Source organism: Oncorhynchus mykiss, chromosome 5 (assembly GCF_057628025.1).
Source record: "Oncorhynchus mykiss isolate SJ-2025 chromosome 5, ASM5762802v1, whole genome shotgun sequence".
NCBI classification, from domain to species: Eukaryota; Metazoa; Chordata; class Actinopteri; order Salmoniformes; family Salmonidae; genus Oncorhynchus; species Oncorhynchus mykiss.
Window position 1 is genome coordinate 12,678,266 of NC_143026.1, and position 22,637 is coordinate 12,700,902.

Below are 22,637 nucleotides of genomic sequence, written 5' to 3' on the forward strand. Positions count from 1 at the left end.
CCACGAGAGCATTAGTCCCCACAGCAATGTTCCAACATCTAGTGGAAAGCCTTCCCGAAGAGTGGAGGGAGGCTGGATTAGCAGGAAAGGGGGGGACCAACTCCATATTAATGCCCATACCTTTGGTCATGTACAGTATTTCCACACTATGAAGTTGGAATAATACTGTGAGAATGATAATTCCCTTTTAAAGTAAGAGTTGTTTGAAAAGACCGGCTGGCATTTCAGCCTGTTTTGGTGGGATGGAGTTTCTGGTGATAAATGAGTTAATAGACCAATAAGGAAGAGTTCCAAACCTCTGCCAATAACAACAGTTTTCCCCTGCCCACTGACAGTCCAAGCAAAATTCTTGCTTTAGAAATTGCTCATAGCTAAAAAGTGATTTTAAAATATATTTTTGACCATTTTAATTGAAAACAAGCAAAATGAGGTACTTCAATTGTTACCAAGAAATTATATGATATTGACATAGAAACAACATTGGACCTTTAAAAACAAGAATTCCTTCAAAATTCTTGCCCAATCAGGACAATCACCTGAACAACTAATTGAGCGATCCTATGTAGCTGATGGACAAAGTATTAATGTGTAGTTCTGATATTTTCACATGAATTAGGTGTTTAAGGATTTACACAACAAAAAAAAAAACACATTGTAAATGATTGAACACAGTCAGAAATATACAACGTCTCCATGATAATGTGGGCTCATGAACATTGACTAAGATTTATAGCAAAATCTCCAAGCATTACGGCAGATATGCCTCTCATTTCCTACAAGGCTTTCCAGAAACTCACCCGAGAACTTCTCACCCTGCTGAATACATCCATGTTGTTCCTGATGTCTGAAAGCAGGAAGTTGCCCCACTGTGAATGATCAAGAATATATCACTGAGTCGACATCACAGCAGCATTATGGCAAGCACTCCTGTCTCTACCTCCTTTCCTACTTCTGAAAGTGCGGTCAGAAGGTTTACGAGACTGATTGCGTGTCACTGCCACACCATTACAGCTATGGTTTTTGTAGTGTCTTATGTCAGAAAAGCCCTTTCCACATCTCTTGCAATAATAAGGCCTAACTCCAGTGTGGACTTGCATGTGGGCTTTGACGTTGTTGGCTTGGCTGAAACCTCTCCCGCAGACGTCACATTTGAATGGCTTCTCTCCCGTGTGGACTCGCTCATGCCTTTTGAGATTGCTGTTGACTGAGAAAGTCTTGTCACAATAACCGCATTTGAAGGGCTTTTCACCTGTATGGGTTCGCTCATGTCCTTTGAGAGCTTGCTTAAGAATGAATTTTCTTCCACAGTATTTACATTCATGGGGCTTCTCTCCACTGTGAAGTTTCATGTGATAGTCCAAAGTATTTTTATAGGCAAAGGTTTTCCCGCAAACAGAACAAGAGTATTGATTTTGTCCTGTGTGAATTTCTTGATGCTTTTTCAGAGTTAGCATGGAGCTGAAGCCGTTCAAACATACATCACAACTGAATGGCTTTGTTGAGGTTCCAACTCCCCCAGGAAGGTTCTCTCCTTCAGCTGTGTGCCATTTTATATTGTGCTGTCTCATTTGGTAATTGTAAATGAAAGTCTTTCCACATAGGTCACACATAAATGGTTTGGTTGCTCCATGACGGTGCATGTGAGCTTTTAGGTCAGTGGACTGAAGGTAGCTTTTCCCACACACTTTACATTTGTACGGTCTCTCCCCTGTGTGAAGAACTTGGTGTCTCTGAAGGTTTGCTTTATGGCCAAAAGCAGCTCCACAGGTCTCACATTTAAATGGCTTCTCACCTGTATGGATTACCTTGTGGTTTTCAAGGCTGGATTTAGTTATAAAGCTCTTACCACACTCTGAGCATAAGTGCGGACGTTCACCTGTATGTCTTCGCATATGAATACTTAGGTCATAAGACAGTCTGTAACTCTTCCCACATTCAGCACAGCTGTGTGGTTTTTCACCGGTGTGGATTCTCTCGTGCCCCATAAGCGCGGCCCTTGATGTGAAACCCTTTCCACAAGTCAGGCACTTGAACGGTCTCTCCAAAGCATGAACAAGCCGATGTTGTGTCAGATCTTTCTTGGCAGGGAATATACTGTCGCAAACTTTGCAACTGAACGTTTTTTCTCTGTGACGCAACATGTGATGTTCAAGCTGCTTGGACATTCTGAATGTTTTGCCACACTGACCACAAGCGAATGGCCTCTCTCCTGTGTGAATTAGCTTGTGACGTACCAGCAAGCGGTTCAGGTTGAAGACCTTGTCACAAACATCACACTTGAAGGGTCTTGTGTGACTTAGCTTGTGAGCTTCCAGTAACCCCTTCCTGGTGAAGGTCTTCTGACACACATCACACTTGAAGGGTCTTGTATGTGTTAACTTGTGAACTCTCAACAACTCTTTCTTGCTGAAGGTCTTCTCACAAATATCACACTTGAAGCGTTTGGTTTCTTTGGATCGTGTCCCTTTAGTAGTATTGCTGTTTTTCTGGCTTTCATGGCCGTCTCTCTCGTTGCTCCCTGGCAGAGCAGCTCTCATATGCTCAACGTTGGATTCAGTGTCTCTTGGGGAGGGGTCTGTATTCAGTCCATCTGTGTCTCCCAGAGAGGAGTCATTCTCCAATGAAGACGTCTCTGTGGGTTTACTGCAAACTTTTGCAGGACCTAAATATAAAAAGGAATATGATGACACACATTGTAAAACTATGGCCCAAGTTAAGAGGACATAAGAAAACAAAGTTGTCCAAAACCAATTTGGTTAATTAGTCAAATAAAAATCAACCAATATATGGCAATATTTTGCAACAAAACGAACACAAGTGTTTCTTGGACAAGTTCAGGTAGTCACTCACTGTTTTGGTTCCTAGTGTCCTGCTGAATGCTGGAGCTCATTCAGCAGGACACAACGTGGTGCAACATTTGATTCAACAGAAACAGCGATGTTCTGAACGACCAGTCCAAGAATGTTGTGATTAAGTTGGCCCCGAAGGTGATTGTTTGCAGCACAAGTTTTGCGATTTGAAACAGCCACATATTGATCTGGCCAAACCCACTTGACCCAACAAACATAACTAAAAGATTGATTAAGAAAAGCGCATGCACCATTCAGGGAAAACATATTGTTCAAGTAGAACCCATCACGCAGCCAACAAACATTGAACTAAACCATAGACAACATTTAACTAAATTGAATGCACCCCTGGTTTGTCAACAATTATTCAAATGACCACCAACTTGAGGATATTACCTGCACGGACTGATGCTGCGTTAGTGACAGGGTTCGCTTGACTGACATTCCCTGGCAATGCTGAACCCGCTGTCATTCCAGGCAACACTGGGAGATCTAAAAGTAACATGCAATATTACATTGAAATATTTACAACTCTTCTCCCTTTCTTTCCACACAATGTGTGTGATGTAAGTTGATAAACAAAACTATCAAAGATATAGGGGAAAAAATAAGTTAACTAATTTGCTATAGACAGTAATGACTGTAGGTCTATAACACTCACCAAGTGGTTTAATTGCAAAGATGATTCCATTGTGCAGAACATGGGTGGGTCCTTTCGGTTCCGCTTGTGCCTGTACTTTAGCTAGAGACATTCTATAATGTTCAGCCTTCTCAGTTATTGTCTTCATATCTTCCTCCATCTGCTCCACCTTGGTTTTCAGTTTCCCATTTTCATTTTGTAAACGTGAGGAGGTCACTAGGAATAGTTGGCAGATTTTACGAATAGCCTCCCCCATCACCAGATTCATCATGGTGCAAAGCTGTAGAGAAATGTTAAAAAGTAAACTGATTAGCTAGCTACTACACTGAACAGAAATACAAAACACAACATGTATAGTGTTGATTCCATGTTTCATGAGCAGAAATAAAATATTCCAGAAATTGTGCACAAATCTGTGAGCATTTCTCCTTTGCCAAGATAATCCATCCACCTGACAGGTGTGGCATATCGAGAAGCTGATTAACAGCATGATCATTACACATCATTACATGTGAAACTATAGCTACCTAGCAAGTTAGCAACATAGCTTAGGACTTGCCAGAAGATGCTGTCCCTACCGTTATGCTTGTTTACACCGAGTTGCACTGGGGTCGAATGCAATCATGGTTACATTAAGACACCTCAATTAGATCTATGCTAAAACTGGGATGGGACATGCACATTTTACCTTTATCCACACTGCGAAATCGAACAGATTGAAATATTGCTAGTATAAAAGACCCCAAAGCTCAATCTGAACATTAACACTAGTCTCTTGATGTCTGGTTAAATTGGTAAGCACATTGATAGGGCTTGGTTCATGCTCCCACATGGCCATATCTCCATGTTACAGCGCTTGTTTACGTGAGACAAAAGGCTAATAAACTATCTAGCATTGTTTGAACACCTGTATAGGCGTAACTCGGGAAGTGTAGTTTCGTTGGATGTAGGCGCCCAGCTGTATAGATCTATGCAAAACTGTTACAGTATGTACATTTTTTATTTGAAGGATTTTTTTGTTTTGTTTTAATTGTCGCTGATTAAAGATAAATGTCATTTTTCGAAAGCCATATTTACAAGCGATTATTGACGTTTCTAAACGTTATAACAGCGCGTCAGGATTGTTCACATGTAGTGGTGGGCGAAGCTAATGCCTGAAAACGAGGCGGCATTCTGCCTTCACCCTAGTTTTCGAGAGCTAATGCCGCGTTCACGTCCTAGTCGGAAATAGGAGACTCGGAAATTAGACTTGCAACTGGTTTAAGTTACACGTGCCTCGTTCAACCAGTTATCAAGTCGGAAATGTCCGAGTTTCCTAGTTCCGACTAGGACAAGAACGCGGCATAAGGTACAGCAGTAGTGACGTTACTTAACTAAACAATTGAGAAAGCTAATTATCTAAAACTTTTGTTCGACGTTAACTGTAGTCACTACGCACCCGCCATCACGCTGCTCAGAAGAGTATTTGTCAGTGCTCACCTCTCTCTCCGGTTTACTGCAGTCGTTAGCGTGTTGCGTGTTTGAAAGATGGCTAATTTCTTTCATTACAGTCTCGACGACAAAAGCCATAATCGATGTTGTTTCTGACTGGAACATATTGTAAGTTGACATTTTGCCCTCAGACTCATTCACGTAACGTTCAAATAAAATAAAATAGCTAGCATCTTTTGTGTGATACCGCTGTGAAGCAGGCAATAACAGAAATTTGTGAAGAAACTAGGATTCTTCGATGACGTTTAACGGCAGTTGGTATCCAATAAATGTTGCATTACCGCCATCTACTAGACTGGAGTACAACTCCCTTATACTTTGCTTGAATTTTTAAATAAATAAATACAGACCCTACCATTAACACTACACTCAGAAAAATATAAAAATAACACCATTCTACTCCACTATTTCTAAATCTATTTAGTCCTACCTTAGGCCAACAACCTGAAAGGATGGGCACCACTGCTTAACACACCCTGTAATTCGTCTGATGTCAAGTCTTGCACACCCAAATACTTCTCTGCATCTGCCACCAAAACCTACATTTTCGGAGACTTACATTCTATCCCTGCAGTACAGTTGATAACCATTGCTATAAATGCAAAAAATCCAATCTTACCGAAATATATCACTTATTGGCCTATCCCTCTGTACTGGTACAGATCTACTACTCACACCACTCCTCTCAGGATCCCTCCCCCTTGACCCATCTTACTCTACTTTCTTCACTGTCTCAGCATATGACAACTTCTGCACTACTCTAACCCTGGAAACCTCAACCGGCCTCTCTCGCATGGGACTTTTCTGATCCCCAGTCCCATGGGCACCCCTACAATTAACACATACCACTACTTTCCCCAATGCTACACATTCCTTTGTCTCATGCCTTTCTGCACACCTAGGAACCTCTCTCTTACACACTGCTGCCACATGCCCATAAGCTTGACACCTGTAACAACGTAATGTATTCAGCACAAAAGCTTGTACAGGATAACGTATATATCCTAACATCACTGTCGGGCAAAGCCTCAACATAAAAACTCAAAAGAACAGACTCTTCTGTTTCACCAGTCACGCCACCCTGTGTGTAGCACCAAACGACGAGCATCACAAATACCAGGAATCTTCCTTTTCAGTTGGTCAACTTTTACATTTACTGCCACAGCAGTAATCAATCCTTTCAATGGTACCCTTTTTCTTGAGAGCAAAATAATTCACATTTCTTGCTCCCTCCCATTCGTTTAACGTGCAGCGCCATCTCCCTCTGACCAACAGAAACACAAACAATTATTACGACCACTTCTGGTTACCCTCACCGATTCCACAGCACCCAACTCTGTTTTTAGCCACCCTGCAACCACAAATGGATCAGCCAAAAGGCAAGGGTCCACTTTTTCCAAAAACGTCACTCCTACTGTCAGACATTTTTATCCTGACCCTCAGTGCAAGCCTCGGGCTCAGAGAACTTCACACCTACCACCGCCAATACTTCGACCTCATTCACTTCCATTTCCCCTCCTGTCTTCAGCTCACTCTGCTACTTTCTACCATCCTTCTTTAACAAACCATCTCCCTTTTTTCCACCATTTTTAACCGACTCAAGCTCACCCTCTTTCTCCCTCAGACCTCCTCTGCCTCGCTTTTTCCCTCCATTCCTCCTTCGTATTCCAAGTATACGTCTCCTTATGATAATACTGCACTTCTCCTGACACGTCTTGTTCTTGCCTTCTCAAGGGATGCCATTTAACCGGCTGTCACAATCTCGGTACAATCAGCACAAACCCCTCTGGATGTAGCATTTAACAGTGTATCCCACTTATAAAGCAGCTGCTTCATCTTGATGTTCTTCTTTATCAAAAGCTACCGCAACACTTTTCCATTTCAAACAAGCGCGCTCTTCCAACCACCATCCATCGTCTTGCTTCATGCCTCTCCCCAAGAAATGAGGATAGTAATCTCAGTGGTTAATAAATGGAGGAATGTATAACGCCTGCCCAGCATACTATCAACCAATCATGCTCACGTTGTCATGGTGTGTCAAGCGGTTGCTAAATTATTCATCACGAAAACCCTTGTAAAAAACCAGGGTATAGTCACAGATAGAAAAATGAGATTAGATTCAAAACAATTGAGAAGTCTGAAATCTCACACTTCCGAGCATTCAAAACAACTGGGAAAAATCGATTTGAAAGGTCATCCAACTTGGAATTCTAACCAGGGAACTCGGGCCTCTTTTAAGGCTCCGATCTGAAGATCACTGACGTCATGATTTGACCTCGTATTTTTAAAATATCCCAGTTGTTTTGAATTCGGGCAAATGGGCGTTAATACGAATCGAGTTTAGGTTCACCATCTCTTAATTTCTTAAAATACTTATTGCAAAGATTTTTTTATAACTAATTCAAGATAGACCACAGCCTGTCGTTTCCAATGGGAACAAATTAGTCATAGTGGGCAGAGCCAAGCACGAGCTAGTGAGATCCTATTGGCCTGTTCTAGCATCATCTGTATATTTCCATTACAGAACGCCTACTCTGAAGTGCGCTTGTGCAATAACGTAATTAGTCTTTGCACTCTTTCGAAACAACGCAATTTTTTTACAACTTTGGCAAAGGGTAAAGTCTTCAAGACTTGGTCCACTCTGTTCATGGCATATTTCAGTTTTGGGAACAGAAGACTTGAGATCAAATGTTTCATCGTTGAGAACATGCAGAATCCATCTTCTTCCACTGCTGTTCACTGGGCTTCCTCTCACTACCATATTTGGTAGTGAGTGGAAACACCAAGCAGATGCAATTCTAAGAGCTTTATTGGCAGGGAAACATATGTTTACTTTGCCAAAGCAAGTGAAATAGATAAACAAAACATTTACAGTAAATATTACACACACAAGTTCTAAAAGAATAAAGACATTTCAAATGTCATGTCAATATACAGTGTTGTAGCGATGTGCAAATAGTTAAAAGTACAAAAGGGAAAATAAATAAATATGGGTAGTATTTACAATGGTGTTTGTTCTTCACTGGTTGCCCTTTTCTTGTAGCAACAGGTCACAAATATTGCTGATGTGATTGCACACTGGCATTTCACCCAATAGGCATGGGAGTCTTTCAAAATTGTATTTGTTTTCGAATTCTTTGTGAGTTTGTAGTCTGAGGGAAATATGTCTCTCTAATATGGTCATACATTTGGCAGTTAGGAAGTGCAGCTCAGTTTCCACCTCAATTTATGGGTGTGTGTGTGTCTCATTGTTCTATCTGTGCTTCTGGCAAGAATAACGATGCATTCTGGGAATGGTCAGTGCCAGAGCCATAAGTTGTGTTCGAATACTATACCACAGATAGAACAATGAGACAGATATTTCACTGGATGTATTAATGTGAAGCATTCGGTTAGCGTTACCACTCACTACCAAATATGTGAGGAAGCCCACTGGTAGGCAGTGGGAGATGGATTTTAGCCAGCCTTTGGCAAATTTTCAATTAAACATTTGATCTCAATACCGTTTTCTGTTCCCAAAACTAGAATATGTTATGAACAGTGTGGACTAAGTTTTGTAGACTTTACCCTTTGCAAAAGTTTTTGAAAATCGTGCTGTTTAGGAGTGCAAAGGCAAATTGAGTTATTGTACATGCACACGACTATCCTACCGATCCTTGACTTCGGCAATGTCATTTACAAAATAGCCTCCAACACTACTCAGCAAATTGGATGTAGTCTATCACAGTGCCATCCGTTTTGTCACTAAAGCCCCATATACTACCCACCCCTGCATGCTCTCTCATTGGCTGGACCTCGCTTCATATTCGTCGCCAAACCCCACTAGCTCCAGGTCATGGAAGTCTTTGCTAGGTAAAGTCCCGCCTTATCTCAGCTCACTGGTCACCATAGCAGCACCCACCCGTAACACACGCTCCAGCAGGTATATTTCACTGGTCATCGCCAAAGCCAACTCCTCCTTTGGCCGCCTTTCCTTCCAGTTCTCTACTGCCAATGAATGGAACAAATTGCAAACATAACTGAAGCCTTATATCTCCCTCACTAACTTTAAGCATCAGCTGTCAGTGCTTACCGATCATTGCACCTGTACACAGCCCATCTGTAAATAGCCCACCAAACTACCTCATCCCCATATTATTTATCTTCTTGCTCTTTTGCACCCCAGTATCTCTATTTGCACATTCATCTTCTGCACATCTATCACTCGTGTCAATGCTAAATTGTAATTATTTCACCATATGGCCTATTTATTGCCTTACCTTCCTAATCTTACTACATTTGCACAAACTGTATATAGATTTTTCTATTGTGTTATTGACTGTAAATTTGTTTATCCCATGTGTAACTCCGTGTTGTTGTTTTTGTCACACTGCTTTATCTTGGCCAGGTCACAGTTGTACATGAGAACTTGTTCTCTCTCAACTGGCCTATCTGGTTAAATAAAGGTGAGGGAAAAAAACACTTCCCAGAGTAGGTGTTCCCTAACAGAAAGGGACTTCCCAAGAGACCATTTTGGAATCCTCCAGAATAAGAGTCCTGTCCTGTTTACCTTGTAAACAAATAGTCAGGGGGAAAATATGCACTATTGTTGATATATTTAATACTAGTTATCATCTAAATAATTGAATGTATTTATTTTTAAGCTATTGTGATTTTTTGGGGGGGACTATACACACATTTCTGGTAATTGTGTCGCAGTAAAAGTGGGGTCCATTCTACACCCAAGGTGGTTGTGCAAATGTTTTGTCCATTAATATTGGGAAATCTGCTTAAAGTCCTCCAGTCTCCCTTTCACCTCATTTAACCCGATTTACTTTAAAAAAGCTAATCTCAATAGGTGGTCCAGGTATGATGTGACATGACACAAGTGGGGGCCTTGCCTCTTTTTTTATTTATTTATTTATATATATATATATATATATATATATATATATATATATTATTTTAGCGAAAGAGGAATAGTCACATACAAAAACAAACTTTTTACATTGCCAGGAGTCCTCCCCAAACAAATCATATTGATTAATAATAGTGCCTTTGTTTTTAATTGTATTTAAAATAGTGCCATATTAGTTAAATCAGACCAATTATTTTGAAAATATGAATTTGACCTATAATTATTAGCAGTTGAATTAAATATACTAAATTCTTATCACTCATTTCTGAAATAAGTAATTATCAAAGCCATTCAATTGTACATGTTCTGTTTGTCAATCCAAAACATTACACTATAAATACAGGTAAAATATTTATGAAAAATGGTCTCCTTCTCCATTCCACAGAAATAACAATTATAATTAATATTCAGCTTGGATCTTTCCAAAACATTTGTACGTGTTCTCATTCATTAGGGCTATTCCTTCTATGAGTTCGCAGATGTCTTTTTAGACTTGATTTTAACTTCAAGTGAGTTCCACACAAATGACATTGAACTCCCTCCCCTGTATGAATCTTCATATGCGCCGTCAGGCTTCCCTTCAGACTGAAGCATTTGCCACATTCGTTACAGCGATGTGGTTTCTCCTCTGTGTGAGTCATCATATGCTTTGGAAGGCTTCCCTTGTCACTGAAGCATTTGCCACATTCTTTGCATTGAAATGGTTTCTCCCCAGTGTGAATCCTCACATGCTTTATCAGGTCTCCCTTAAAGGTGTAGGCTTTGTCACATTCTTTGCACTGATGCGATTTCTCAGTGTGATTTTTCTGATGCACTTTCAGACCACCTGCAGTCGTCATGCATTTTCCACACACATCACATTTAAAAGCCTCCCCTGTATGAGTACCCATATGATTTTTCAGGATGGACTTGTGAAGGAAACATTTGCCACATTCAGTGCAGCAGTGTTTTTTCTCCTCTGTGTGAAGCTTCATGTGCTGGGTCATATGGTCCTTCCGGATGAAACATTTCCCACAAGTGTCGCACATGTGTCGTCTCTCCTCACTGTGCCGATATTGCCGATGCCGTTGCAGATTACGTGCTTTCTCAAAGCATTTTCCACACACATCACATTTCAGATCAGGAAACTCACAGTTTTTTTTCTTTGGCTGTCCTGTTAGTCTCCCTTCAGTGTGCAGATTTAGCTGATGCCTTTTCAGACTACGTGCTGCTGTAAAGCATTTCCCGCACACGTCACATTTCAGATCAGGCAACTCACTGGTTCCTTTCCTTGGCCGTCCTCTTCCTCTCTTTGATTTGAGAGGCTTTAATCCTGACAGTGGTATTCTACTCTCCACTCCATCCATGTTTCCATTTTCACTGTTGTCACTGTCTGGACTTACTTCAGAGGGGGGCTCATAGTCACTGGTTGATTCAGATTCTCTGTTGTGGCTCTCGCCATCAGATTCTGTTTGGTTCTCCACAGTTATGATGTTGAAAGAGTCCCACATTGATTCTTCGGTATCCGACTCCACCGGCCCCAGACCAGGGCTCCATTCCTGCTCACAGTGACTCTGCTCAGGAATAACCTTTTCGGTGAGAGTGAGCTGCTGGAGGTCTGGAGAAAGAATCAAATGTATTTGCATTTATTGAACTAGTTAAGTTAGTTAAGAACATTCTTATTTACAATGACGGCCTACCCCGGACAAACCCTAACCTGGACGACGCTGGGCCAATTGTGCGCCACGCTATGGGATCGAACCAGAGTCTGTAGTGACACCCCTTGCACCGAGATGCAGTGTCTTAGCTCAGGAGCCCATCCACAAAATAAATGCCGAAATGGAAGAAATAGGATTACTTGACTGATTTATCGGACTGAACACACGAGTCCCAGTAAAATAATACCTTTTCAAAAACGGATTAAAGACTATTTAAGACAAAATGGCAAATAGAACACTTTTTTAAAATGCATTTAATGGACAATGGCCATATTTTCTTTGAATATTTCGTCGTGAAATTGGTATGCTATTAAATTGTAATTAAAGTAATTGTACATGCTTGCTAGCTAACGTTATGTAGTTAGCTAGCCATACTGCTTGCGTTTCCCCCACATCGTGTATTGTTACTCGTCAGTATATGCTAATGTACTAATCAAAGCCTCAAAATGTAATGATTAATATTGGGCTACACTGTAAATGCATGTCAAACAGAGACACGTCGTCACAAACCTGCTAATCTTTGCAATTTTATCTCTGGTTTGAAAACCAAATCCAGCAGTCTTCGTAGACGTGCAACCGCCCGCTTCAAACGGGAGATTTCTCCCTGGTACTCTGCTATCGTTGTTTTAACTACTACGGATATCTCCATGGGAACTGCAGCTAATTTTTCATCGAGAACCTCATTAAGTAGCTGTAGTTTAGACATTTTGGGGAAAAAAATAGTGGGAGAAGTTATTGATTTCTGTGCTGCTCAAGAGTTGCTATAGCTAGCTAGTTACAAAAACTGGTGTGAAGTAGGCCAGAATGACTAAGTACTTCCAGGTCTGATTTTTGGGAATATTTCAGAATAAGAGTCCTGTATCGTATCAAATCAAATAATGTTATTTGTCACATGCTTCGTAATCAACAGGTGTGGACTAACAGTGAAATGCTTACTTACAGGCCCTTCTCAACAATGCAGAGTGATATATATATATATATATATATATATATACCGGTTAAAAGTTTTAGAACACCTACTCATTCAAGTGTTTTTCTTTATTTTACTATTTTCTACATTGTATAATAATAGTGAAGACATCAAAACTATGAACTAACACATATGGAATCATGTAGTAACCCCAAAAAATAGTTGAACAAATACAAATATTTTATATTTGAGATTCTTCAAAGTAGCCACCTTTTGCCTTGATGCAAAAAATGCCTCTATGCAGACTCTTGGCATTCTCTCAACCAGCTTCATGAGGTAGTCACCTGGAATGTATTTCAATTAACAGGTGTGCCTTGTTAAAAGTTAATTTTGTTAATGCATTTGATTAATTTCTTTATTTTCTTAATGCTTTTGAGCCAATCAGTTATGTTGTGACAATGTAGGGTGGTATACAGAAGATAGCCCTATTTGGTAAAGACCAAGTCAATATTATGGCAAGAACATCTCAAACAAACAAAGAGAAACGGTAGTCCGTCATTACTTTAAGACATGAAGGTCAGTCAATCTGTAAAATTGAGAGAAGACGTACACTTTGAGGTGAAGGAGCTGGTTGTAGCCCAGGAGAACGCAGTTGAAGCCTTCATGGAGTGTTTGGAACAGGAGATCACTGAGCAGAAGAAGAGTGAGGTTGAGCTGGAGAAGCTCACACAGAGGCTCACATCCATTTCTTGGAAGTAACCTCACTGAATGATTGTCTGTCTGTCATTGGAAAGGGTACTCATTATTGTGGGGTGCGTTTCCCAAATCCTTTATAGGATGCTGGTAGTACGTATATAACATTATTTTACTTGCCAACCTAGACTCATATCTATTGAACATCAAAGAGCTTCATTGATTGACTGTCAAACTCTCTTTCTCTCTCCTCCCCCTGTCAGAGTGATGCTTTACCATTTTTATTTAACCTTTATTTAACCAGGTAGGCCAGTTGAGAACAAGTTCTCATTTACAACTGCGACCTGGCCAAGATAAAACAAAGCAGTGCGACAAAAGAAACATACCAGAATACATTGCCGTATTCTGCGAATCAATTATACATTTAAAAATGTTAGTCATTCAGCAGATGCTCTTATCGAGAGCGATTTACAGAAGCAATTCAGGTTAAGTGCCTTGCTCAAGGGGACAACAGATGTTTCACCCAGTCGGCTCAGGGATTCGAACAGCAACTTTTTGGTTACTGGCCCAAAACTCTTAACTGCTATGCTACCTGCCGATAAATGAATCTCAGAGGGTTGACTGTCACAGATTAAGTTCTCTGTAGTCTAGATAGATTAGAGATTATTTCTCCCAAATCCTAGGATTGTGAAAATGGAAGTTCTGTCTGGGAAAATTAATGTATTAATTTCTAATCTAGCTAATGTTTTAGAGGTACTACCTCTGAAGACAGCATAGGAGGAAAGTGAGAGTGTTTCTGTAACGTTCGTCGTCGTCCTCTGACGAGGAGTAAGAGATGTCGGACCAATTTTCAGCGTCGTAAGTGTCCATTTTAATAAGACAAAATAACAAAGTGACACAAACGAAACGGTCCCGTGTGGTAACTAACACGGAAAATAATCACCCACCACTCAAAAGTGAAACCAGGCTACCTAAATATGGTTCTCAATCAGGGACAACGATAAACAGCTGCCTCTGATTGAGAACCATACTAGGCCAAACACAGAAATCCCAAAACATAGAAAAGGGAACATAGACAACCCACCCAACTCACGCCCTGACCCATACTAAAACAAAGACATAATAAAATAACTAAGGTCAGAACGTGACAGTTTCTGTTGATTTGTTTCATTTCAGACTTTTATGGTACTGTTCATAATTTGAAAGCCAGTGCCAATTATGAATGCAAAAACTATTTCAAAAAAATGCTTATGATAGTAGTAGGCCTATCAAAAAATGATTGTGATAAGTGGTTGTTTTACCTACCTTAGTTGAAGGTACGGATTGTACAGTGCTCTGGATAGGTGTTTGCTAAATGACTAAAATGTCATGTAAAATGTCAGCATAACACATTACAAAGAAGCAAAATAGAATTCAACATGTATTTATTTTTTCTAGATATCTGACAATGTTCCAGCAAAGTCCCATGAATTTCACATGTGAGGGTGGGTGGCAGGATAAGCCCACGACAAAGTTGTACATTCATACTGTGGGTAGAATTAGAAACCCTGCATTTTCAATGGTCCTTTGGTGGATTGTTACAGATAATATCTTCCTTATTTTTATTCTCCCGGACTAAACTAAAACAAGTATGTAATGACATCACCAGAGGGCAGCAATATACAGGGGAATGGGGGGAAATGTACTAGCCCTGAGTTGACCACAGTCAGGTTATGCCTGGATGTGAAGTGTGCTACATTCAAATGAGCCGTCTCCGCATATCTCCTAGGTTGGACAACACAGTAAGGAATTTCTCACTTGGTTTGGATGTCTCTGGCATCACTGTACCTGGGACATCTAGCCTACATCTAGCTTTATTGGGGCGGCAGGTAGCCTAGTGGTTAAACCGTTGGACTAGTAACAGAAAGGTTGGATCAAATCCCCGAGCTGACAAGGTAAAAATATGTCGTTCTGCCCCTGAACAAGGCAGTTCCTAGGCCGTCATTGAAAATAAAAATGTGTTCTTAACTGACTAGTTAAGGTAAAAAGGTCAAATAAAACATGACTTGCCTAGTTAAATAAAAACATATACATATTACCTGGACTAACCTGTGCCCCAGCACATTGACTCTGTACCACCTGTATATAGCCTCGCTATTGTTATTTTATTGTTGTTCTTTAATTATTTTTTATTCATTTATTTTTTACTTTAGTTTATTTGAGTAAATACTTTCTTAACACTTATTTTTCTTAAAACTGCATTGTTGGTTAAGGGCTTGTAAATAAGCATTTCACTGTTGTTTTCAGCGCATGTGACAAATAATATTTGATTTGATGAGCATTTATGCTGTCGATCCTGCAGGCTGCATATAATATATATAAGCAATAAGGCATGAGGGGGTGTGGTATGTGGCCAATATACCATGGCTACGGGCTGTTCTTAAGCACGACGCAACACAGAGTGCCTGGATACAGCCCTTATCGGTGGTATATTGGCCATATACCGCAAACCCCCGAGGTGCCTTATTGCTATTATAAACTGGCCACCAATGTAATTAGAGCAGTAAAAATACATGTTTTGTCATTCCTGTGGTATATGGTCTGATATACCTCGGCTATCAGCCAGTCAGCATTCAGGGCTCGAACCACCCAGTTAAAAAAAAAAAGATATTCTACAGGGTTGGGTGAGTTACTTTCTAAATGTAAGCCGTTACTTTTAGATTACTTTCCCCTTAAGAGGAATTAGAAGAAGACAAAGCATGCTTGTTACCAATTGAATGACATTTATTGCAGGATAAATCAATGTTAAAGTTTACATAGCTGGCCATACATTGGGATGTTATATTTTACTTAATGGTTTGGTTATGTAGGCTTCTTCTAACCGATCGCTTTCTACCACATAATAATACGATTCTATTATATCTTTATATTTATCATTTATAAGTCCAGTCTATAAAAACTGTACGAGTTTGAGCATGTGTCCATTAAGCCTAAGGATAAAAACATTTTTATCAGCATGAATTAGATTGAGCAATAAAACCCCCACTTTTATTCCATAGGCTGGGTCCCGCACTATGAGCTGTCGTAAGAGCGCATTTGTCACTGAATGTCCACTGGTTTCAAAAACAGTGTTTGATAAGCAGCTTAAACTTCTTGAATTCAACCATTATTTGGTTTAAATATCACACATTTAGATTTGTGAACAGCCATCCACAACAACCACAATCGGTAAATCGCAAATAGCTAAATGAGAGAGTAGCAGTGTGATTCACGTCAATCCGCTTTGTAGATATCAATAATAAGTGATGTCCGTATCGCTGTAGACTACACCACTGCTGTCATCCTTACCTCCAAGCGTTTATTCAAGTTACATCATCTTTGGATGCCGGCAGCAGTCGCATCATTGGAAGACATAGCTTGGACTGTAGTCTACAAAAGCCCATTCCTATAATATTTTTCCCGCGATCCATCAAACCCATTTGGTGTGTCATTGTAGTGGTCTCTGACTTGTGGTCAGACTCGCTCAGGGGAACAAATTTACATTTTCACATTTTTTCAACGCTGATTTGGATGACACTGAGAAAACAGAAGTGTCAAATATATTTTTTCGTAAACATTCTTTCTGAATATAAAAGTAATCCTCAAAGTAATCAGATGGTTTTTCAAAAGTATCTGTAATCTGATTACAGTATTTTTGCTAGTAATGTAACGGATTACAGGTCGTTTCTTTGTAATCCCTTACATGTAATCCGTTACTCCCCAACCCTGTATTTACTGCACCAGTCAAACGTTTGGACACAGTTACTCATTCAAGGGTTTTTCTTTATTTGTACTATTTTCTACATTGTAGAATAATAGTGAAGAAAACAACACTATGAAATAACACATATGGTATCGTGTCATAACCAAAAAAGTGTTAAACAAATCAAAATACATTTTAGATTTTAGATTCTTCAAAGTAGCCACCCTTTGCCTTGATGACAGCTTTGCACACTCTTTCCATATTAGGTAAAGGGTTTGTGGAAGGAGGATCTCTTTCTCTCTCTCTCTCTCTCTGATATCTGTAGATACAGTATTTATGCACTAAACAAGAATATAAACGAAACATGGGACCAATACTTTACATGTTGTGTTTATGTTTTTGTTTAGTGTATATACACTCTACAGATATCAGAGAGAGAGAGAGTCATCCTCCTTCCACAAACCCTTTACCTAATATGGAAATCAGTTCCATATTACAAACAGGGCATTATCATGTCATGATCATTTTGCTTTTCAGAGGTGAGAAGCAGGTCAACACAGTGTAGCTATATTACTGTATTTTGTCGTTAGGCCTATCACAGACACTACTAAATATTACATTGTTTGAAATACAATGGATGAACTAGTAGGTTATTTCAGACATTTTAGACTAATGTTTTTAGACTGTCCTAATACAACCCCACAATGATTGAATCCTACAAATCCCAGAATTCAGACGCCAAATAGTGTTTCGTCACGTGATTCATGAAAACGTCAAGGTGTGTTTTGTAGCACGAGAGTGGCGCAAAAGTTTTTTCCTATGAACTGGCAGAGGCAAGAAGTGGTTCTTCTGTAATTAGCGACCTGGATGAAAACATAAAGAAACATTTCGTAATTTCCAGAGAACAACTGTCGAAACCAAGACGAAGATCTATTTAGCGGTAGGAGAATGGAGATTGAGAAGAGGACAAATGGATTTGAGTACACTGACCGGAGCAAGTCAATTAATGGTATGTCGCCTCTATCATTTATTTTCAATTGTGAAATTAACCATAATTCCTCTTTCCCAAACACCCATGTAGCCTAATTTCTCAAATTAAAGCAGAAGCTGAGGCTATATCCACGGTGATGTTGGCAAAGTGGTTGCTCATTTTTAACGCTCTGACTCCCCAACCCAAATAAAGTGCAAGGACAACATTGAAGTGAACGGCTCTATTATGTGAAACCATTGTCACATTGACTGGGGTGGGCTGACAGCCTAATTGTGATATTCCTCGTTGATTTTACAGTGAGGTAGTTTAGTGTGCTTCAAGCAGAATCAGCGAAATCCACCTAATTAAAAAGACTTGTAGGCTACACCTACTTTTTGTATAAACTGTATCAACAGCCATAATTAGTCAATGCAGATGGTTACATATGAGTAATTATTCTATTGTCACAAATAGGAAGAACTGGTCTTGAAATGACTTGAAATGTTATGCTGGTGATTAGTGTGCAACCCCTACTAATTATTCTGTTTATTGATCTCTTTAATTTGCCTATCATTAAGTAACAATACAATTGAATAAATGTAACATTAGACCACTCAGATTATTCCAGGTCTGATTAGTCTGTTCCAAGATTGAATCATTTAATTTTGTGGGGTGGATCATCTTAGGCCATAACACAAATTTGACACATTCTTTGTATGCATTTTGGATGTCTCTATTACAATTAAATGGTATTGTAGGCATTTAATGTTAACTAAGGGCAATTCCATGGTAACAGAGTGACGCTGAGACAGATGTTTCACTTTTAAAATGTATGTCAAACAAAAACCAATGATTAGTTAAGTTAAACCATACAATACTACGCACAAGGACTACTTTGAACATTTTCCACTGAACATTTTACAAAAACACATTTACTTTAAGAGCATTGCAGATGCAAATTTGGTAACAGAATGGCAGCACAAGCCGTCATTCTGTGATGAAACTTTGCATCCGCACCATTCTAAAAGTAAATAGGTTTTTGGAAGAGTTTTAGTCCTTGTGCATAGAGTAATGGTTTGTTTAACTTTGCAATCATTGATTTTAGTTTGACAAAACATTTTAAAGTGAAAAATCTCTCTTAAGCATGACACTGTTAATGTGGAATTGCCCTCAAGCTACAAGGACATGTCTCTCAATTGTGGTGTTACCAGGTGTAACCTGCAGATCAAAGCCTCAAAAAAACGTGTTTTTCTAGTTTATTTCTGTAAGATAGACCAGTAGGAGAGCTACAGCTGCTGAAAACAAATGATGTTTGTGTCATTCTACAAATAGAGTGCATTTTTAGGAAGTGTAATTTAAAAATGAATAAATAAATTCACCAAATGTTAACATTCTGTCATGAATAGGACTGTGGCGGTCATTACATTTTGTCAGCTGGTAAATGTCTAGAAAATAATTGCCGGTCTTACGGTAATTGACCGTTAATTAACATAAACATGTTGAGCATCTCCTGGCTTCCACACATAGTCTGCAAGCCACTGATGCAAACCTTTGGAACATCTACATAAAAAAATGCAATTTAATATAGCATATACCATCACAATAAATGTATTATTTATTTTAGACAGCTCTAAAGAAACATGATATTAAGAAAATGTAGTCTATTTCAGAAGAACAGAATAGCATACTCTGAGTTGTCCTTACGTTTGGCTATGCCGTATGGCTGTGGGCTACACCAGTTCATTTAGCAGACAAGATTTGCTAAGAATTCCGTGCCGTTATTTTAAGTATGAACAATACAATTGAACATAAAATAGAAAGGATATTTTCCCCAAACGATTTGCGAGGGAGTACGCACATGTGGCTATTCTGTGTTGATTGTTTAACAAAGAAACAGGTCCTCCTATATGCTGAATTTAGTTATTTCTGCAAATGTAGTTGTGATATAAATGTTGGGCTATATGTTTTGATTTTAAAACATTCTAAGGCTGCATGATGCGACTCTAGTGATGATTTAAAAAAAGTTGCTGCACACACTTCATCAGTCTCTCATTCAGAATTTGATGAGGACTTGATAATATTCTCACCAGGCCTCACATTTCCCAGCGGCATCCCCCTTGTGTGGCCGTAATGCTCCCTAAAAAAATCCATGCGTTTTTGAATACAATAATTATGATTCCTATCTCCCAGCTGCCAATTACCGTTCTCTGAAGCACCTCTCACTCACATAGCTCTCTCAGATATCTCAATTGTTATTAGCCAATGCCTGTCACGTCATCGGGTCCTTCTCAAAGGCATCTGAAGTAGGCTGAAGACAGACACATCCGGTACGCAACTGTGTGCTTCCTTCTTATCGAATTCCGAGGCGCATATTGAAGATGCAAAAGAACTGTCTACGTTCACTTTTCATCAGCCAACAAGATGAGTAGGTCCAACGAACAGCAAAAGCACTAGCCTATGTCAATCTACTATCCCCATAGTACAAAAGTTGACCTATTCTGTGCGATAAATAAGTATTCCATACATAGTCTGGGACAGTTGTGGGATGCGATAGATCCCAATTGAATACAACCAATAGCATCAAAAAAACTTTTAAAGTAAATGAGGCTGATCGTTTGGCTTACATTTTTATAAACTATTAAGCTATTACTTCACGTTATAAGTGCAGCAATGCGCACACACTATAAGCACAGATGTAAAAAAAAAATTAAAAAAAATGCAATCAATTAGCAGGAAAACACCATTCTCAGAAGTGAACGCAAATGCCATTACGCATGTAATGCTTTATTATAAAGGTCCATTTTTATGGTGAAAATGATCTAAACCTAACTTTAAACTCACGCGTCGCCTATGTATGCCGGTTAGGCTCTACACTGGTTGTAAAGCGGATTGTTATTTAGTTTTTTGGCCACTTTTTAGATGTGAAACAAACCTTATCAGGCTACATGAGGTGTGTGACTATGATTTGAAAAAGTCACAAAAAAAAGATGTGCTGTTCCTTGCAATACTGCATCCGCTGGGCATCATTCACAGGTGATAATACATAATTCACAAGTAAAAGGCTAAAATTGTCACCTCATCAGACTATTCTTAGTTTAATGTTGTCTTTACATATACTGAATAATAAACAGTACTAGTCAAAAGTTTGGACACACCTACTTATTCAATGATTTTTCTTGATTTGTACTATTTTATACATTGTAGAATAATAGTCAAGACATCAAAACTATGAACTAACACACATGGAATCAGGTAGTAATCAAAAAAGTGTTAAACAAATCAAAATATATGTTATATTTGAGATTCTTCAAAGTAGCCACTCTTTGCCTTGATGACAGCTTTGCATACTCTTGGTATTCTCTCAACCAGCTTCACCTGGAATGCTTTTCCAACATTCTTGAATGATTTCCCACATATGCTAAGCACTTGTTGGATGCTTTTCCTACACTCTGCGGTCCAACTCATCCCAAACCATCTACATTCAAATCGAATCAAATTTTATTGATCACATACACGTGTTTAGCAGATGTTATTGCAGGTAGCGAAATGCTGGTGCTTATACCTCCGACGGTGCAGTAAATTCTAACAAGTAATATCTAACAGTTTCACAAAATATACACGTACATCTAAGGAATGGATTAGGAATATATATGTATATGTCAGAGCGCCATTGGACTAAGATACAGTGGCACAGTATAGAGTACAGTATATACATATGAGATGGATGATGCAATATTTACACACAATTAAAGTGACTAAGATACCGTAGAGTACAGAGATACCGTAGAGTATAGAGTACAGTTTACACAGATGAGATGAATAATGGAAGATACGGAGACATTATTAAAGTGGCTACTGTTTCATTTCCTTGAAGTGGCCAGTGATTCCTAATCTAGGTATATAGGCAACAGCCCCTGATGTGCTGGAGATGGCTGTTAACAGTCAGTGGTGCAGTATAGAATGCAATACAGTATATACATATGAAATGGGTGATGCATGTAAACACAATTTAAACGTGCCTAAGATACTGTAGAATAGTGTGGAGTGAAGTTTATACATCTGAGATGAGTAACTCTAGATACGCAACATTTATTAAAGTGGCTAGTGATCAATTTCTAAAAGTGGCCAGTGATTCCTAATCTGTCTATAGGCAGCTGCCTATGATGTGCTAGTGATGGCTGTTTAGCAGTCTGATGGCCTTGATAGAAGCTGTTTTTCAGTCTCTCGGTTCCAGCTTTGATGCATTTGTACTGACCTCGACTTCTGGATGAAAGCCGGGTTAACAGGCAGTGGCTCGGGTGGTTGATGTTCTTGATGAGCTTTTTGGCCTATGGCATCGAGTGCTGTAGGTGTCCAGGAGGGTGGGAAGTTTGACCACGGTAATGCGTTGGTCAGACCACACCACCTTCTGGAGAGCTTTGCGGTTGTAGGCGGTGCAGTTGCTTGGTAATCAAGCCTACTACTGTTGTGTCATCTGCAAACTTGATGATTGAGTTGGAGGTGTGCTTGGTCACGCAGTCATGGGTGTACAGGAGGGGACTGAGCACGCACCCTTGTGGGGCCCCAGTGTTGAGGATCAACGAAGAGGTGTTGTTTCCTACCTTCACCACCTGGGGGCGACCCGTCAGGAAGTCCAGGACCCAGTTGCACAGGGTGAGATTCAGACCCAGGGCCTCAACCTTGATTATGAGCTTGGAGGGTACTATGGTGTTGAATGCTGAGCTGTAGTCAATTAACAGCATTCTTACATATGTATTCCTCTTGTCCAG

General features: G+C 39.5%; 3 protein-coding genes across 5 annotated transcripts in view; 1 reads left to right on the forward strand and 2 right to left on the reverse strand.

The window, feature by feature from the left end:
• Nucleotides 1-382: 382 nt before the first annotated feature.
• Nucleotides 383-7,239, reverse strand: LOC118964561 (uncharacterized). Of its 2 annotated transcripts, none has more exons than XM_036976798.2 (4): nt 6,589-7,239; nt 3,511-3,769; nt 3,246-3,341; nt 383-2,662 (listed from the first exon to the last, which is right to left on the reverse strand). In XM_036976798.2, the coding sequence occupies exons 2-4, from the start codon at nt 3,758-3,760 to the stop codon at nt 888-890; spliced, it is 2,121 nt and encodes a 706-aa protein (XP_036832693.1). In that variant the 5' UTR covers nt 3,761-3,769; nt 6,589-7,239; the 3' UTR covers nt 383-887. The 2 variants fall into 2 exon arrangements, with proteins under 2 accessions (XP_036832693.1, XP_036832692.2); XM_036976797.2 differs by lacking the exon at nt 6,589-7,239 and adding an exon at nt 4,969-5,845.
• A 2,614-nt stretch (nt 7,240-9,853) lies between these two features.
• Nucleotides 9,854-12,396, reverse strand: LOC110523215 (uncharacterized). Its single transcript, XM_021601714.3, has 2 exons — nt 12,085-12,396; nt 9,854-11,474 (listed from the first exon to the last, which is right to left on the reverse strand). The coding sequence occupies exons 1-2, from the start codon at nt 12,278-12,280 to the stop codon at nt 10,321-10,323; spliced, it is 1,350 nt and encodes a 449-aa protein (XP_021457389.2). The 5' UTR covers nt 12,281-12,396; the 3' UTR covers nt 9,854-10,320.
• Nucleotides 12,397-17,646: 5,250 nt separating this feature from the next.
• The window catches only part of LOC110523216 (nuclear receptor subfamily 6 group A member 1-A), a 180,810-nt gene continuing 175,819 nt past the window's right edge, over nt 17,647-22,637 (forward strand). The window contains exon 1 of one of the 2 annotated variants that reach the window (XM_021601715.3): nt 17,647-17,907. In XM_021601715.3, the coding sequence (XP_021457390.1) occupies nt 17,847-17,907 (61 nt within the window). In that variant the 5' untranslated portion in view covers nt 17,647-17,846. The remainder of the gene's footprint in view (nt 17,908-22,637) is intronic. The other variant, XM_021601716.3, reaches the window with a different exon arrangement.